We start from the raw sequence: 18852 nt of genomic DNA on the forward strand, positions 1-18852 counted from the left end.
TGAGATTTCAAATGTGCAAAAATGAAATTTTTTATTGTCAATCCTATTTTACTGTGTTAAATCGAAATGTATTTGATTAAATACTTTACTTGGATATTTATGAAAGTTATATTTTCACTACTACAAAAAGCACCTTTAGTCACACACTTAATATGACATTTTCCTAAAAGTGTCACAACAGCAAATTAATGTAACATGCAGTAGGGAACGTCATTAAAGTGACAAAAAAAATGACGGGTACGACATCGTATCACTTTAACTTATCCAAATAGAAGTAAAAAGTGAAAAACAAAAGCGGGAAAGAGAATGGTGCTGCACTACGGCGCCATTTTTTTGGGGGAAAAATTGTAACTACTCCAATGAATCCAATGTACTTTACTCTTTGTTCATCCTAGTTCTCTCTCCTAAAGCCTTCAACCACGTTAACTGTCTTTGTAAAAAAACTAAACCCTTCACCCCTCTCACCACCGAATCCCTTGTTTCTTTCTCTTTCTTCCACCCGATTTTTAATTCTCCCCAATTTGAAGACAAACATGTAAACTTTTAAGAAGGTAGCATAATCAACAAAATTGATTTGAAGGAAGCATCTGAAGGTAGCATCTGAAGGAAGATTACTACCAGGTAACCTATACATTTTAGACAAAATTGATAGCTTTTTTTATTATTTTATTTCTTCTCTGGGGACGCATGGGAAATGGGGTAGGAGCAAGGTGGGTGACGGAGGGTTAAGGATTTGGGGAAGACGAAATGGCAGGAAGAGTAGATCTGGATGGGAATCGGATAAAGCAGATGACAATTTGCATGATTGGTGCCGGTGGATTCATTGGTTCCCACCTCTGCGAGAAATTGATGTCGGAAACAGAGCATAAAGTCCTTGCCGTGGATGTCTACAGGCGATAAGATCAACCATTTGTTGGAGCCAGCGTCGCTTACCTCCCTCCAAGAATCAACCCCATCTTCACGGTTTATAGCGTCAGGAAGTCAGACTTTTTCGGATGTGAAATTTTGGGTCAGTGGAGCAGCAGTTGAAGAATTCTTTTGCCTTTCGTCTGATAACCAGCAAAACAGAGACCACCTAATGGGGTTCTCAATTTCTTTGCCTCCCTTTTGTTTTGAAATTTTTTGATCCTTCAACACACTGAAATTAGAAAAAAAAAACTATGGTGATGCCAAGATTTGCATATGATGGCCAAAATGAAGTCTAGTTTGACCATTCTTGCATTTTATAGAGTTCAATTTCCTTCCCCTTTAAATACCGAGCAATCGATCCGGGAGTGGGAATTGAGACAATAGTACTACACTGCAGTGCAGGTGGTGTCGTTTTTTCCCGGAATGAGTGTCCCACAAACCACTGCGGCACTGCCACTGGTGTGAAATTGAAAATGAAATGCCTTTATACATTTGGCAAAAATAGGAGGGATATTCCATGGACGTGAGAGGCTTGTTGCCCGCATTCGAAAGGGAACCTGCAAGTGCAAAGCGCAACCCAAAAACAAAAAGGGGGCAGTTGAGTCATGGAAAAGTTGGCCCCCTTTACTAGTTTACTTCTCTTCTTTTTTTTCTTTCTTTCTTTCTTGAACTCCGGAATGATCACCCCACAATCCACCATGTAGTAATTAATGGTAGAGGCCATGGCCAATTGGCCTTTGGCAAAACTATATCCCGCACCCACAGGACTCCAAAAGGCATCTTCTTTCGTATTTTCATCATCCACCACCATAGTTATAACTTATAAATACTGCACAGCAGGCGGCAGATTCCGACCTTTCTCTCGAAGATTAGTCTCCATCAGAAGATCATGAAAAGAAAAATGTGATGCCAAGATTTGCATATGATGGCCAAAATGAAGTCTAGTTTGACCATTCTTGCATTTTATAGAGTTCAATTTCCTTCCCCTTTCATCCGTAATAGTAATATTGAAAAATTGAAAAAGTTGGTTTGCGTACTGGACATTAGAAACTTCTTTTCACTTAATAGGCTTGATATGTGATGATAAATTACTCATATCAGCTCAATAATTTTTTGACATAAATGCTTTTTTGATTTTTTGAGTATTGACATCTCATTTGTGTTTTGCTAATTCCTTTTTCAAAATTGCAGCACCAAAAACCAAACCAAGGAAAAAAAATTGTTGCTTGTTAGCAGGTCTTGCAATTTTTTCTACGGATCTATTGAGTATATCTATATGGTTCATTTTCATATATGCCACATTTTTTTTCACTGTCAAAGTGTTACTAGTCTACAAGGATCATGAAACTCAATGTTGGTCTTAAGGGCGGCATTTTAGTAGGAAGACGTGTGATGCTTTGTCTAAGACACTTTGGAGAACTACAGAAGGATAGATGTACTGTTTGTAACTTGTGGTCATTCATCTTTTGCTTAATGCATACCACAACTATACGGGATCATGTTGTATCATTTTGTTCTACCTCTTCAGGCTTCATTTCCATAATATAATATTCTTTTTGTGACTAAAAAAAAAAGTGGTGACTAAGTCAAGCTTATTCCATCAATGCAGTTTCAAGTTTGTAGCGGCCATCATCTTTGATTCCATCCTGCGAGCACTGATCGTTGATTCCCTTTCCCCTTGGAGCAAATTGGAGTTGTTGGTAAGCAAAATTATACATTCAGTTTCTGCTACTCTTAGGTTACCAATACATTAAAGTTCGTGGCAGTTATTTTCAATTGGGTAGAACTTCTATTGCTGATTAGTTTGGTTGCTAATATTTTGTCTAAGTTCTCTATCTCAAATTGATATTGGCTACATTATTGGACTAATTTTGAATTCTGTAGACTGTTATTCTTTTGTGCCTACCATCTGTTTGATAGTTTGTGTCTTACAATCTGGAATTGAACTTTTGCTGTCTTTCCTTTTGATATCATTCTTTTTGATACTTTTGGATTAGTTCTTATTACTCAAATGTCTAGAACACCTGGATATGTGAACATTCTGTTTTGATATGTCTAGAACACTTGGATTGGTTCTAACATTCTGTTTTGATACTTTTGGTATCTTTACTTTAGAAGATATTCCATGAGTGATTTGTGTCTTCTATGAATCTCGTTGAAATGCTAATGAGGCTTTTTTTCTTTTTATAATTAGAATCTATGTGAACATGGATAAAAGATGGATGAGTATGTCACGATCAAGTGATGAGTATAAAGCTGGTTTAGAAGATTTTCTTGATTTTGCATTTACGAATGGAAGTATAGGGGAGATGATTTTATGCCCATGCATTAGGTGTGGGAATGGGGTATTTGTCACGAGAGAGCAGGCCAAATCACACTTGATATGGAAAGGGTTTATTAAGGGATATACTTAATGGTTAGCTCATGGAGAGGTATCTTCGAATTTGCATCATACATCTTCACATGGCTCATCAAATGAAGTTCCACCACTCAATCCCATAGATGATATGCAGGGGTTGTTACAAGATGCATTAGGAGTTCTAAATCGGGACCTAGATATGGGAGAAAGATTAGAAACAGAACAGCCGAATATTGATGTAGAAAAATTCTACAATTTAATAAATGATTCGAAGCAGCCTCTTTATCCAGATTGCCCGCAATTCTCTAAACTATCTTTTCTGGTCCGTTTGTTACATATTAAATGTCTCAGCAAAATGCCCGATTCTGTATTTAATACACTTCTTGATTTGTTGAGGCAAGCACTCCCAGAAGGTGTAAATCTACCCAATTCTTATTATGAAGCAAAAAAAATAATGAAAGAACTAGGACTTGGATACGAAAAATATGATGCATGTCCTAATGATTGCACATTGTATTGGGGAAAAGATGAATCAAAGATAAAATGTGACACTTGTAAGCATCTACGGTGGGAAAGAACAAAGGATGATCCTACTGGTGAAAAAAGAAAGGTTCCCCACAAGGTTTTGTGGCACTTTCCGCTTAAACCCAGATTACAGCGTCTGTTCATGTCATCTAAAACAGCATCTTTCATGAAATGGCATGTCGATGGTCGTACTAAGGATGGTCGCATGAGACATCCTGCAGATACTCCAGTTTGGCAATCATTTGATTACCAAAATCCCGAATTTGCAAAAGATCCTCGTAATGTCAGATTGGGTTTAGCTTCTGATGGATTTAATCCATTTAAAAATATGAATGTGAACCATAGTACATGGCCGGTAGTACTGATGCCTTATAATTTGCCACCATGGATGTGTATGAAACAGCCATACTTTATGCTGTCACTACTCATTCCTGGCCCATATGCACCTGGGAATAACATTGATGTTTACCTTCAACCTCTTATAGCTGAGTTGAAGGAATTGTGGGATATAGGTGTGACCACTTATGATGCATCATCAAAGGAAAATTTTCAGATGCATGCTGCTTTACTTTGGACCATTAGTGATTTTCCTGGTTATGCTAATTTATCTGGTTGGAGTACTAAAGGTTATTTAGCATGTCCAGTATGTCATAAGCACACCGTTTCACACCATTTAAGACATGGTTCAAAACAATGTTACATGGGTCATCGGCGATTTCTGGAAAAGGAGCATCCATATCGAAAAGATAAACGTCACTTTGATGGAAAGGAAGAACATGGAGTTGCACCACCTCGCTTGACAGGTGATATGATCTTGGAGGAGTTGAGATCTTATAAAATCAAATTTGGGAAGGCAGTCAATGATAACCCTGAATTACCCTTTAACTGGAAGAAACAAAGCATTTTTTTTGACTTGCCATATTGGAAGAACAATTTGTTACGTCATTGTCTTGATGTCATGCATATTGAAAAAAATGTATGTGAGACTATAGTTAGAACATTATTGAATGTGGATGGCAAGTATGATAACCTTGGTGTACGGCGTGATTTGGAAGAAATGGGCATACGAGCAGGTCTTCATCCTATTACAGATGAGTTTGGGAGAGCATACTTGCCTCCAACATGTTTCTATTTGGATAAGAAGGAGAAAGAGTTATTCTGTAAAATTCTGAAAAAGGTTAAAGTACCGGATGGTTATTCAGCCACAATTTCAAAGTCCGTGCATTTGAAACCTCCCAAACTAACCGGACTTAAGAGTCATGACAATCACATATTATTGCAGCAACTGTTACCACTCTGTTATAGAAAACTTCTTCCAAAATCGGTGCGGTCTCCATTGATAAAGCTGTCCAAATACTTTAGAGATTTATGTTGTAAAGCTCTTTGTCCTCGGGAACTAATTCGTATGGAAAAGGAAATTGCTGTTGTACTATGCCAGTTAGAGCGTGTGTTTCCACCATCATTTTTTGTTATAATGGTGCATTTGATCAGTCATTTAGCAACCGAAGCAAGGATAGCTGGTCCAGTACATTATCGCTGGATGTATCCGATTGAAAGGTAACATTTATAACTTTATAATTTCTATTTTATTGCTATGTGAGTTTCATTATTAATCACTTACTACTTTTGTAATTGTCTTAGGTACCTATGCACTTTGAAAAATTATGTCCGAAATAGAAGTCGGCCTGAAGGTTCAATTGCAGAGGGGTACCTAGTTGATGAGTGCTTGACATTTTGCTCTCTCTACTTATCTGATGAAGTGATAACTAAGTTCAATCGATCAAGTAGAAATGAAGATGGAGGTGAAAGTTCAACTAAAGGACTTGAGATTTTTTCTATACAAGGTCGGCCATTAGGAAAAGGAAATTCAGTTGTAATGGATGATGAAACCATAAAAAAAGCACACCAGTATGTGATATTCAATTGTGAAGCCATGGATCCATATATCAAGTAAGTAATTGTACTCTATACTTGTTTTATAAAATTAATCATCTTTTAATAATGATAGATGTATATAGACAACTATCTTAATTGACTTTTATAATTGATGAAGCCAACACCGTAAATTGGTTGAAGAGCAGCATTTGCGTAGTTCAAGACATGAAAAGGAGCGAATTCATAGTGAGACATTTGCAAATTGGTTTGATAGCCATGTGAGTTAATATACAAAGTATCACTGTACTTTTAGCTATCCAAATTTGTATTATTATTTTATTAATTTACTTTTTTATTTTGCATAGGTGGATGATTTTCTACCCGAGAATGAAGTTATCTCAAAAGATTTGAGATTATTGGCCAAGGGTCCAAATGTTGTGGGTTTGAAGTATGAGAGATACATTGTGAATGGTTTTAGATTCCATACAAAAAATTTGGAGAGCAAAAGAAAAAATCAGAATAGCGGGGTGATTGTTACTGCAATAACTTCAAGTTTCGCAAGCACCAAGGATATGAATCCGGTTTCAAGTGACTTGGCCTATTATGGTGTCTTAAAGGATATTCTGAAATTGGACTATGGTGGAGGTCGAAGAGTGGTTTTGTTTGACTGTGATTGGGTCTCTAAGTGGAAAACATTGAAACAAGATGATGATGGGTTTACACTTGTAAATTTTATGAATGTGAAGCGCCACCATGAACCCTTCGTTCTTGCATCCCAAGTGAAGCAAGTATTTTACGTGGAGGATCCTTTGGATAAGGGATGGAATGTTGTTATTCCAACTGTACCACGAGATGATTTGAAGATGGATCCTATAGATGTTGAGATGTACTTGCAAAGTCAGCCTTCAAGTAGTCATCAAAGTGTTATATTTGATGACATTAATTGGGTTCGACAAGGTGTCATAGGAGAAATAGTTGATACTACTAGAGTGGCATCCAGTTCCAAGGGATGATCTTTTATTATCTTATATAAATTAAATGAATGTTATCTATTGATTTTGCTTTAATGTCCAGTAAATTCGGTTGCTTTTTATGTATTGAATTGTGGTGTATCTACATGCTTAAATTTTTCATGCCTTGCTGTTTATTACATGGTAATATGCTGTTAGCTGTACACTTTTTGTTATGAATTTAAAATTGTAGTTGTACAAATATGGCGAGAACAAGAGGAGGAAAAAGCTATCGAGGAGAAAGGAGCTTTCAATTGCGTGATGAAGATCCTGAAAATTTGGAAAATGAGGAAGGCACTGGTATGTTATTCATTACTAATTACTTAATATTTCATTTACATATAATCTATAACAATAGTTGCTACTTCATAAGATATGTCATAATTGTCTATTATACTTGCAGGTGGTGGTTCTGATGATGAGGAGCCTAAGAAAACTCGAGGACCAACTTATATGAGACACATTTGGGCTAGACATGGTACTGACAAACGAATTAAAGTGAAATTCAATACACTTGGTGAGCCAGTTGGTACAAATAGAAGCAAATTCAATGAATTTTTGGGAGCATTGGCAAGAATTGGAAAATATGCACCAATTGACATTGATAGTTGGCGTAAGATTCCCAAGTCTTTAAAGAATGACATGATAGATGTAGTAAAGGTATCCATTTTTTGAACCTGCTACATTAGTTGAATGCTTGTTCTCTTTTAATTGAGTATTCAATATTACAGGAAAAATTTGATCTCCCTGTTGGCATAGAAGAACGAGTTAAGCAATCAATAGGAAAGAAATGGAGAAGCTGGAAGCATGCTCTCAAGAAAACTTATTTCAGTCCAAATGAGTCAATTGAAAGTCAAGTGCTTAAAAGACCAAAACGAGTTCTTCCACAGCAATGGAGAAATATCTTGACTAAATGGCTTTCCGAAGAGTCAAAGGTATGAAATGTTGTCATAGTAGTGATCATTTTTTCTGTTTGCCTATACTTAACTATTTTCTGTTATGTTTAACTATGTAGAGAATATCTGCAACAAACAAGAAGCATCGAGAGAAGAAAAAGATGAATCATAGTACAGGGAAAAAGCCATTTGCTCAAGTTCGAGTAGAAAAGGTATAATATTAAATTGGTAAAAACGTCTAATTTTTCATTCTAATATATTCTTTGGATGTACTATTATATGTAGGAAAAAGAGGTTGGGCATCCTCTCTCTAGAGCAGATATGTTCACCATATGCTACACTAATTCTAATGGAGTGCCATCTAGTTATGAAGTTGGGGAAAAAATGGTATGTTATTGCTGCTTATTCACTTCATTCATAAACAGGCTTTTTCTATTACGATAAGAACGAGAATATAATAACTTTGAATTGTTAATTTTAGGAGGAGATGGAAGGCTTAAAAAATCAACTTCCAGAAGGAGAAGAAGATAGTGTGGGTAGGAATGACGTGTTTGCAAGAGTAATGGGTGAAGAAAGGAGTGGAAGAGTTCGTACATATGGTTTAGGAGTTACACAATCTGATTTGTGGGGTGATATACCAAGTCGTTCAACATGTTTTCGCTTGGTTATGGAACAAAGCGCTGCGATGTCAAAAATGGAGCGAAGAATTCAGCAACTAGAATCAATTCAACAAGGAAAATCACAAGGACAAAGTTCGCCATCTCAGCAAAGATATACTTCACAGTCATCAAATGCTATTCTTCGGCCAATAAAAGTAATAAACAGTTCAATTATGACCTTTTTTAGATGTTACGTTCACAAATGGTTTTCATGAACATGTTTGTAATTGCTTTATGTTAATTGTGGAGATTCTTGTTTTGGATATCATTATTGATTGTAATGGACTGCACTTTGGTTTTGGTACTTGTTGTGGCTGTCATTTTGGGTTGATTCTTGTGGTATTGTGTATTGAATATCTATTCAAGACTTGCTCTCTTATATGTGGTTATATGTTTTATAAAATTTGTTTTTAAGGTTGGGGATAAAGTTACAGTAAGAAGCATGGTTGATTCGAGCAAAATTTGTGCTGTTGGAGTGGTTAGAAATTTGGATCCAACTTCTGAAGTTGGTGACACACCTTTGGGATCACATTGGTGTGAAATCCATGTGAATGTGCCTGTGGAGAATGATGAAGAGCTAATGAGGCCATACCATAATTTTCGCAAGATTGGAGATGCAATTGGAGTAGCTATTGCTTGGCCAATAAACCTGGTAATCTTTTTATCTTATCTTTATCATTTGTTTAACTTAGTTTTTATTTATTTTCTAACATTAAAACTGTAAAAGAAGAGCTGTAGATGTGATTATAACTCCTATTTCTTAGTTTATGACACTTGTAGGTGATTCTTGAAGAAAACTAAAGGATCCTTGGGTCAAATGGCTATTTTGTGAAGACATTGTCAATGCGTTTTTTGTTGAGTTCTTGTTGAATTATTGTTTCTTTGATATGTATTGGCAATGCTACTGCAATACTCATAACTTTTGAAAAATCTCTGAATTGGCATGTAATTTGTTGATATAGTAGCCATGTAAGTTACTTGGATGATGTACTTTTGCACCAGTTTGGCTGCTTGTATTGCACTAATTACTATGAAAATGTAAATCACCTTGATTTTCCTTTATAAGATGGTGCTAATAATTTTATTATTCCAAAAATTAGAATCTATATTGTGCAGGCAGGATGAAATGTGATTCTGCTTTTGGGTATAAAAATCCGGATGGTACACAGGGCTAATGCAATATGATGTATTGACACTTAAAAGTGTCACCACTTTGAGTTTTGCAGTTCATAATATTCACAAATTTTCATGTTAACAAGTGTCAGAACAACCTAATCTAGTTACACCATAAAAGTGTCATAATATTTCATTTTACTTATACTGCAAATGTGTCATAATATCTTATTGTACTTACATAATAGAAGTGTCTTGATAGATCCAATATATGACAGGCATCGAGTGTCACTTTAGATTCATATAACCTTACCTGTTCTCCAGCATTTCTTGTCATTTAAAAGTGTCATTAAAAGGATAAATAATAACATTTATAAATGCCAACAGAACTACAAATTAGGACCCGTGCAACTGTCATAAACCTATAGTGACGCTGGAATGGACGACGTTTCTAGCAGAGCGTCATCATAGATCAAACGTCATTACATCGAGCTATAATGACGCTTTTAAATGTCGTAAAACGACATTTTTGTAGTAGTGTTTTACTATACAAAAATGGACCATGTGACTTATTTGAAATATTTTGATATGTTATTATGTACCAAACAAGCTGAATCTTTTTGAAATCAAAGATTTATGTATGTGATGTGTGGAATCAATTTTTGACAAGTAAATCTTAAAACAGTCATGGAATAGACGGTAGGGGCTATAGTCCTGTCTAATCGTCATGGTAGCCTGGTATAAAGTCCGGTCGATTGACAAGGTCATGGTAACCTGGTATAGAGTCCGGCCGATTAACAAAGCCATGGTAGCCTGGTATAAAGTCCGGCCGATTGGCAAGGTCATGGTACCCTGGTACAAAGTTCGGCCGATTGACCCATGTATGAAAAGAGGTCAATCGGTAGTCATGAAACCTATTAGTCGCCACCTAGAAAGGGTTTAATCTCTATACTGAGTACTCAGTAATCGGTTATCACATGTACTTGTTATGAGCTAAGACGAAATGATTTATGAGTGGATGTGAAGAGACTTGTGAATTGAGACGAAATGATTTACAACGTTATGATTTTCCATGTTCATTTATCAATAAGGTGCTTTTAAATTGCTGGTCAGTGGTTACTACTGATTGTCTTATAAATGACGTTACTTTCAAATTTCGGATGTGATCGATGTGCAAATGATTTGATTTGTATCTATATATATATATATATATATATATATATATATATATATATATGTATATATGTATCTACAAAGCTACGAGTACATGGTCCACAGAGGGGTAGTTATTACCTACTTGGTGATTTGTCGCTCAACCCACTTTTTACCATCCTTGCAGATTCTGAGGAGTATGAGTTGGTTTACGTAAAAGACCCTGAGGAAGACTTTTATTAGTTTAGATGAATTTCATTTGGCAGGCTAGTTACTTCTGGCTGTTAGTCTTATTTACTTTTGTTTCCACTATTTCCATCAGAGAATAAATGTACGAACGTTTTGAATATTCGTAGACTTCCTTTTATATGTAATTCATACCGCACTTTATTTAGTTAAATTATTTATTACTGTTAAAGTTAAACTAGTTAATGTAGCCTTGTATTCTTAAGTGAAACTTGGAAGTACGGCAGATGTCAGGTGACGGGCACGTGCGGGCTCGAGGCGTGACACTTACACAGCTTTACAACTACTCAAAAGAAAAAAAATAAAAAGATCTGGTAATTGATGCAGGAGCCAAAAAACTAGTTAGGATTATCTGTAATATTTTACAAAAGGAATACTGAAAAACTTGTCGAACCAATCTAAATTGGATTTTGGATATGGACAAATTGAAATTCACTAATACCAATATATATCCAAACTCTAGTACGTGTTAAAACATTTTGAGAATGAATTTCTTTGGGATGGGTACAGCTCTGAACTAGGATGGTTCTGCTCTACTTCAAACTAGGGTAGGAAATGAGCCTAACTCCATTTGCTTGTGCACCATGATATCCTTTCCTTTTCTGCTTCATTCTTTCTTTCTGAAAGAGGCTGGTCTCCCAACTCTTTGCACTCAGCTACTTCTCTTACTCACCCCAGGCTGGCTTTTAATATCTCCTTCCTAACTAAGATCGCCAGAATTCCAATCCATCACTCTTCAACTCTCAACTTCTGCTTTTCGATCCTATAGATATATAGCCTACCTCGTTTTCTACTTTGGTTAGCTTTGTGCCTGGTTTAGCCTTCAAGTCTTTAATTGGAAAATGTAAGAGAACTTCAAAATAGTGGGACTTTTGTTTTATGTCAATTATGTGTAATTATTCGTTTGTGAATGTGCATGACTGTTGTAACTCTTCATTTGTTTGTTGAAGTGAACGAGGGATTTGTTCTCTTTATTGTTCAGACATAGTACCCTATATAGCTAACTATCAAATGGTTACAACAACAAAAAGTTCACTATTCTTTCTCCTCTACAATAAGCACTCTGAAGAATATTCTGACAATCGTACAAATATTGAGTGCTCAAAGGTTTGCCCATGTTGGTGTAATATGTTGTCAAATAGGGGCTGTGTATATCCTAGAGCGTTCATTTTTAGAACCCTTTTGCATACTAATTTTTAGAACCCATTGTTCTCATATTTTTCTAACACAAAATTGTTATTTACTTGGTTTTGAAGTTTAAACGCGTGTTGGTTAAACATGTGTCGGCTGAAGGTGTGCAAAATTTGTCTCACATGTTTCTAAATTTGTTAGTGCAGTAACACGTGCAATGCAGGTATTTTTTACTACTTAAAAACAGATAGATATGGATACATTGAATAAACCTTGATTTTCAACCTGGCTCACACTTTGATCAAGATGTGATTTTCATGCCCCACGAGTAACACAAACTTGTGCACGCGGTAAACATTAGAATTTTGTCAATTTGACCCTCGCTTTTGCTCAACCACCACAACACGCGCATTACCCAGTTAATCTTGTCCAGCTGACTGGAAACTCCTATAAATTACATCAAAACACAAGATACCCAACTCGCACAATCTATAAAGTCCACAACCTACAACCTACGGATTGGCCCAAATAATTTTTTACGAATTCAAAATAATTAACTTAAACTTATTCAGTAATTCATGGGTCTCAAATTATATACTATTTCTTTTCCCTATTTTCTTTTGATGCGGAACATTTCACTTTCCTCACGTTTAAAACTTTGCATCTTTGCAAAACAAATATAGGACATTTCCCCCTCCCCACATTGAGAATTTTCCTTGCAAAATTCATTACTATCCCAACTATCCACTTAGACATGCTCTCCGCCTTTAGAACTTTGTAGACTTGCGTGACATTTCCTTGTGTAGTCGGGCCTAGTACAAAGGCCAAGCGAGAAACGCCCAATACCATTTGTAGTGCTTCTTGCATTTCCTTGTGTAGCCACTCAATATGGGCTCTAAAGTCTGGTCATTTACAAGAAGTGGGGGCTCTAGTCATTTGCAAAAAGTGGCTCTAAGGTAAAAATTTTTATTTACCTGATTTGATGGTGTCGTTTAAACAGTTTCTCACATTATAGAGACAGCGACTTCCATATCTTGTGTTTTTATTTACTTGGCCTTGAATGTGTGGGTTAAAAATGAGTGGTGCTCAAAGTGTACACATCGGGAACGTGGGAATTTTGAATATGATATTTAAGTAAAAGCGGTGGTAGGCAGCAATTTTGGTCAGTTTCTTTCACCTACCTTACTGGCAACATCGTGCCAGTCAAATGAAGTTGCCGACAGTCGAAGCAATGATGGTTGTTCACAACCGTCCTTCGTACTGTAGGGGAAATCGATTGATAATTGTACGAAAATGGAGGGACAAAAAAGCAAGCATCATTCGTACTGTAGGTTGTATCATTTGTTTGATGTACAAATAAAGAGCACGCATATTACATTTTTTTTTTTTTTACTATTAGCACTGTTTAGACTAATTCATTTTCCACCCCCGAAATTGTATCTTATTTTTACTTTATATCATGAATTTTAATTTTGAACAATTTGTATATTTAACTTTTTAGATTTGTCCCGCTTAAATCCAATTGGTAACAGCATTAGTAAAACTAAAGGAATAGAGAAGTGTACATGCAACTTATACTTCAGCCACGAGAGAGTAGTAGTATATTACTACCATCTCACAATCCCTATCAGTTGGGCAAAAGAGGTCTTATGTGTACGAACAGTTAGTTTTGCTATTGTTGTCACTAAGTAGATTGAAGCGAGACAAATATGAGAAATTGGGATATAAACTATCCAAAGTTAAACTTTAAATTGCAAAGTGAGAATAAGTTACAAATTTAAAAAAGCAAAAGTGAAGTTATTCCCAAATGTATAGGTAAGTATCTAAGTTCGGGATAATTGTATACTAATACTAATGACAATTCCATCAAGACCGTGACAATTCCATCACGATCAGCAACGATTGCAATCGCAACTGAGACCACGACTTTAATCCATGTTCTGAGATCTCAAATATCTCATTAAGATGATTTCATGGTAATTTATAAATATTATGTTGTTTACATCCTACATATCTTTGTTTTATTAGTTTTCTTCCCCACGTCATAGGAATATAACCCGTATACATGCCAGCATTTGATAAAAAAGATTTCTCTTCTAATGCTAATGCAGCCACTCCATAATTGGTTCTCTAAACCGGCCCATTTTCTTGTATAGGGCTCCAGTTGCGACCGTCAAAAACTTCATTAGTGAAACGAGGTAGAAGATAGACTTCCTTGTGTGACTCGTAGAAGCAGCACAAAATGATCTCCAGACAATTGCCAGTTAGTTTGTAACTAATCAGATAACTACAGAGTATTATCGAATATATAGCTGTAGTTAGTCTTGTTCAGTTGAATCATAGTTAGCTATCTCGGTTGAGTCATAATCAGAACGGAGGGACCAGTACAATACTGATTCCCGAATCGTGAATAATTCTATATCTGCGGTGACTCGCTCTGATTCGATCGATATTGGTCGATTCGAATCCGTGATGCATGAAATCGGCCAAAATATCCAAGTCAATTCGGAGTCAATATAGATTTTTTTTAGATTATGCCTTTTATGCTATTTTTTATTTTTAATAATTTTTTCAGATTTTTTAAAAAATTTTATACATTATAATGTGTATATTACTTGATATCCAGCCCATATATAGCGATGGACGTGGAACAATTGCGACAGCGACGCGGCCACAGCCCATGACTAGAACCATGAGTTGAATGGAAACTCCTATAAATTTATATCAAAACACACAATCCCATTTGAACAAGTACTCTAGCATAGTTTTTGATTCATATCCTCCCCAAATGGGTATTTGTAATGGTGAATTGATTAGCCAAATTTCAAACCCTGATAGTCCTCTAGACATTGAGGAGTTCAGAAGGCAAGGCCACATGATCATAGATTTCCTTGCTGATTATTATCAAAATATTGAAAAATATCCCGTAAGAAGCCAAGTAGATCCAGGGTACCTTAAGAGCCGTTTGGCAGATTCAGCTCCATATCACCCTGAATCCATTGAAACAATTCTTAATGATGTTGAAAAAGATATTCTTCCAGGCATTACACATTGGCAAAGTCCTACTCATTTTGCTCTTTTCCCTTGTTCAATGAGCATCCCTGGATTTCTTGGCGAAGTTCTCAGCACTGGCTTCGGTACCGTTGGGTTTAACTGGATGTCATCCCCGGCTGCAACTGAGTTGGAGAATGTTGTCATGGATTGGTTTGGAAAAATGCTGAACCTTCCGAGTTCATTCTTGTTTAGTGGTGGTGGAGGAGGTGTCCTGCAAGGTACAACATGTGAGGCCATGGTAGCCACCCTTACTGCCGCCAGGGATCAGATGCTTAGAAAAATTGGAAAAGCAAATATTGGAAAGCTGGTTGTTTATGCATCAGATCAAACACATTTTTCTGTCCAAAAGGCTGCACAAATTTCTGGGATAAATTCGAACAATTTTCGTGTCATCCAAACGACAAAATCCACCAATTTTGGGCTCTCTTCAGATTCATTGCATTCTGCAATCAATGCAGATATTGATGCTGGTTTAGTGCCACTTTTCTTATGTGCCACAGTTGGGACAACCGTAGCAACTGCTGTGGATCCATTACGATCGATCTGTGGGCTTGCTAAGCAGCATGAGATTTGGGTTCATGTTGATGCTGCATATGCAGGCAGTGCATGTATATGTCCAGAGTTTCAACATTTTCTTGATGGAATTGATGGTGCAAATTCTTTCAGTCTTAATGCACACAAATGGTTCTTTACCACCCTGGATTGCTGCTGCCTTTGGGTTCAGGATCCCAATGCCCTTATAAAAGCCTTGTCGACAAAGCCTGATTACTTGAAGAACCAAGCCACTGACTCTAATCGAGTGGTGGACTACAAAGATTGGCAGATAGCATTAAGTCGGAGATTCAGAGCTTTGAAGCTTTGGCTTGTCTTAAGAAGTTATGGCATCGTTAACCTCCAAAAATTCATAAGAAACCATGTCAAAATGGCCAAACATTTCGAAGGGCTGATAGCAAAGAATAACAATTTCGAAGTTGTTATTCCTAGGAATTTTTCTGTGGTATGTTTTAGGCTTTCTCCATTTGCATTAACTGGAAACCAAAAGATCATGTCAAGTGAGGAAGATTTGAACGAGATCAACCGCAAACTTTTGGAATCCATCAATTCATCTGGTCGTGTTTACATGACTCATGGTATGATTGGAGGAGTATATACCATCAGGTTCGCTGTTGGGGCATCTCTGACTGACTACAGGCATGTTGAGTTGGCCTGGAAAACGATACAAGAACATGCTGATACATTGCTCAATGATCTCTGTGTTTAGATGAATTTCCTGCTCTTCACTACCATATTTCAACCTCCTATTTTAATAATGTTTCCACCTAATCTCATTGTACTGGAAACATAGATTATTGTTATTTTCAGTAACTTGGGTTATGTTCATTGCATGTAATGCAACGGATTTGTCAATAATAATATTTTTTTTTTGTGTTGATTAATCGCCTCAAAGTGTTCAAGATTTCTGCATTTTGAAAAAAGAAGAGAATGTACTAAACTTTTGTGTTTTGATAAACTACTTAAAAGGTGTACTAGGTTGATATTATGTGCAATAGAATCTTCAAAAACCTGTTGGATGCTTATATGTCAGAGATTTAGACTTGTGTGGACACGATTTTTCAACAAATTCAACTTTTTTAAGTGCAGGCCTTTAAACCACTGGGCCAATGGCACAGTGGTCACCAGAGGTTAAGTTCTTCCTTGGACTGTAGGTGAGGGTTCAAATCTCACTTGCAGTGAAAAAAATTTAAAAGTTGTGCCATAACACTCCCTTGATCTAGTTGGGTTATACAAATGTATCGTTGCTGACAAAAAAAAAAAAAATTTAAGTGCATGCCTTTAACATTGATATCTTCAGTAGGTTCTGAGGTCCCAAATATCTCATGCAGATGATAATTTATAAATAGAAAGTTGCTTAGATCCTATATATCGTTGTTTTATTAGTTTTCTTTTCCAAATCATAGGAATATATTACACATGCCAGCATTTGATGAAAAGATTTCTCTGTTAATGCTAATGCAGCCACTCCATAATTGATTCTATAAACCTGCCCTATTTCTTGTAGACTGCTCCACTAACTACCCTCCAAGGATACCATCAAAGTAAAGAAATAACGCAATTAGTGCCCTTGAAAGTTTTAAAAGACCTAATCAAAAGAACAAAACATGACCAAATCCTAAAGAGATCTCTTTTTTCTACGGAGGAAGGAAAAGTCCACATATCAGAACAAAGTCCTTTGAATTGGTCGAAACAGTAAAGTTGGCGCCATACCTTCCTATTATCTCGAATTCGAATCTCTCTTGAGACATGTGCCGTGGCATAGGGTTTGTCTAGTACGTTTTATCTCTCCATGTGGTTGGCGGGTTAATATGGAACGGAGTTTATCTAGTGCACACCCTCGAGTAGCTGTTGTGAATTCTTTTGTCAACAAATTAGAACAAAGTGCAGGGCTCTATCCTATTAAGTAATTACTGCCAAGGAACGAGTGTGGGAATGAAATTTGGAGATGATAGATGCAGATCTTGGTGGGTTCTACCGATATAGTAGTTTATTTTGAATTTTGGACAGTTTGGTGTGTGGCCTCCTAAAACACAACACAGGAGAAATGTGCTTCATTGAAGAGAGAGAAGCTCTCACAGAAGGGGAGAGAGTTTGCGTGCATCTGTCTCCATTAATTAGTTCTACCCAAATGGTGCCAACCGTGTTCCAGTTGATGCCCGTATCCGCCCTGAAAAGTTGACAATTTTACCATATATCAAATCAATATGACAATTTTACCGTGTTCCAGTGGATATGTCAAATCAATATCCAAGCATCCTTAATCAAGTTTTTTCTTCTTTTTTAGGTAGAAAAAAGTTTGTGTAAATTCAACTCGATCACGGTGACTCATGGCCGAGTTTTCTTCGATGCAAACTACTTGGATATTTAATGAACATGTCAATTGACACAGGTAAACCTTTAATAGTCGGTTGACTAGTAAGGGCAGATCGAACAACCAAAAGTAAATTGATTAATTTCCCGAGGCTCTTTAGTTCCTATTTATTACCAAAAGTGCATTGCTCAATGTTTTGCAAGTGTGCCCAACAAAAATCTTTCAACAAGAAGAAGAAGAAAAGTTGACTGTTGTTCTAGAACAGCAACAATGACTCATGAACAAGAACCTCCCACCTTGTTACTCTTCCAGATTTTTAACAATGCTGTAGGAATTCTATAGCTAAACCAATGTTTTGAAAATCGGACCGGACCGGCCGGTTCGACCGATTGAACAGCAAACCGGCCATGGCACCGGTCCAATTCTATGTCATAATTGATTTTGTTAAAAAATCGATCAAAAATCGATCGAACCATTAAAACCGCCGAACAGGATTGAACCGGTGGTTTCCGATTTTCAACTTTCTCCCTTTTTTTTTTAAAGTTTTGCAAAATACAGCTATCAAGATTTGAATTCAAGACCTTTATAATAGAAGATCAATGTATTAACCATTGCACCATCACATCTTATTAGTTTTTTTGATAACTTATTTATATAAAATAAACACTTATATTTCTTTTTTCCATTTTTCTTACAAAATCTCATTATCTCATGGCTCTTTTTTTTTAATCTTCAACTCTCTCTCTCTCTCTGCCCTCTTTTCTTTTGTCACTCCTTTTTTAATCAAACCCCTTTATTTTTAATTTATTGATGTTTTCTTCCATCTTTTAATTTTGTTTTTGTCCATTAAATTAAAAAAGTTACAAAAGAATTATTTTTCTTTAACCCAAATTATTTAATGCCACAACCACTCACTTTTATCTCATTTTTTGTTTCTTATTAAATTTACATTTCTATTTTCGATTCTCTTGACTTCCTTCGAACTCCAAACTTCCTTTTTTAAATTGCAATCTCTAAATCCCAAAATATAAATTAAAATTTAAGTTCACAATGTCTA

The 18852-nt window shown here is 36.1% G+C and overlaps 2 protein-coding genes across 3 annotated transcripts; both read left to right on the plus strand.

The window, feature by feature from the left end:
• Positions 1-434: 434 nt before the first annotated feature.
• Positions 435-9298, plus strand: LOC113708267 (uncharacterized). 2 transcript variants are annotated; one of them, XM_027230730.2, is made up of 10 exons: positions 435-621; positions 2519-2609; positions 6872-6978; positions 7082-7338; positions 7410-7613; positions 7694-7786; positions 7860-7961; positions 8056-8388; positions 8649-8885; positions 9014-9298. In XM_027230730.2, exons 3-10 carry the CDS (start codon positions 6882-6884, stop codon positions 9032-9034), a joined length of 1344 nt encoding a protein of 447 aa, XP_027086531.2. In that variant the 5' UTR covers positions 435-621; positions 2519-2609; positions 6872-6881; the 3' UTR covers positions 9035-9298. The 2 variants fall into 2 exon arrangements, with proteins under 2 accessions (XP_027086531.2, XP_027086532.2); XM_027230731.2 differs by lacking the exons at positions 6872-6978; positions 7082-7338; positions 7410-7613; ... (3 more) ...; positions 8649-8885; positions 9014-9298 and adding exons at positions 3104-5350; positions 5435-5743; positions 5847-5946; positions 6034-6722.
• A 5257-nt stretch (positions 9299-14555) lies between these two features.
• On the plus strand, positions 14556-16361 carry LOC113708006 (tyrosine decarboxylase-like). Its single transcript, XM_027230432.2, has one exon. It carries the CDS (start codon positions 14577-14579, stop codon positions 16188-16190), a length of 1614 nt encoding a protein of 537 aa, XP_027086233.1. The 5' UTR covers positions 14556-14576; the 3' UTR covers positions 16191-16361.
• Positions 16362-18852: the final 2491 nt, after the last annotated feature.

This window comes from Coffea arabica, chromosome 9c (genome assembly GCF_036785885.1).
Source record: "Coffea arabica cultivar ET-39 chromosome 9c, Coffea Arabica ET-39 HiFi, whole genome shotgun sequence".
In the NCBI taxonomy this organism is placed as follows: Eukaryota; Viridiplantae; Streptophyta; class Magnoliopsida; order Gentianales; family Rubiaceae; genus Coffea; species Coffea arabica.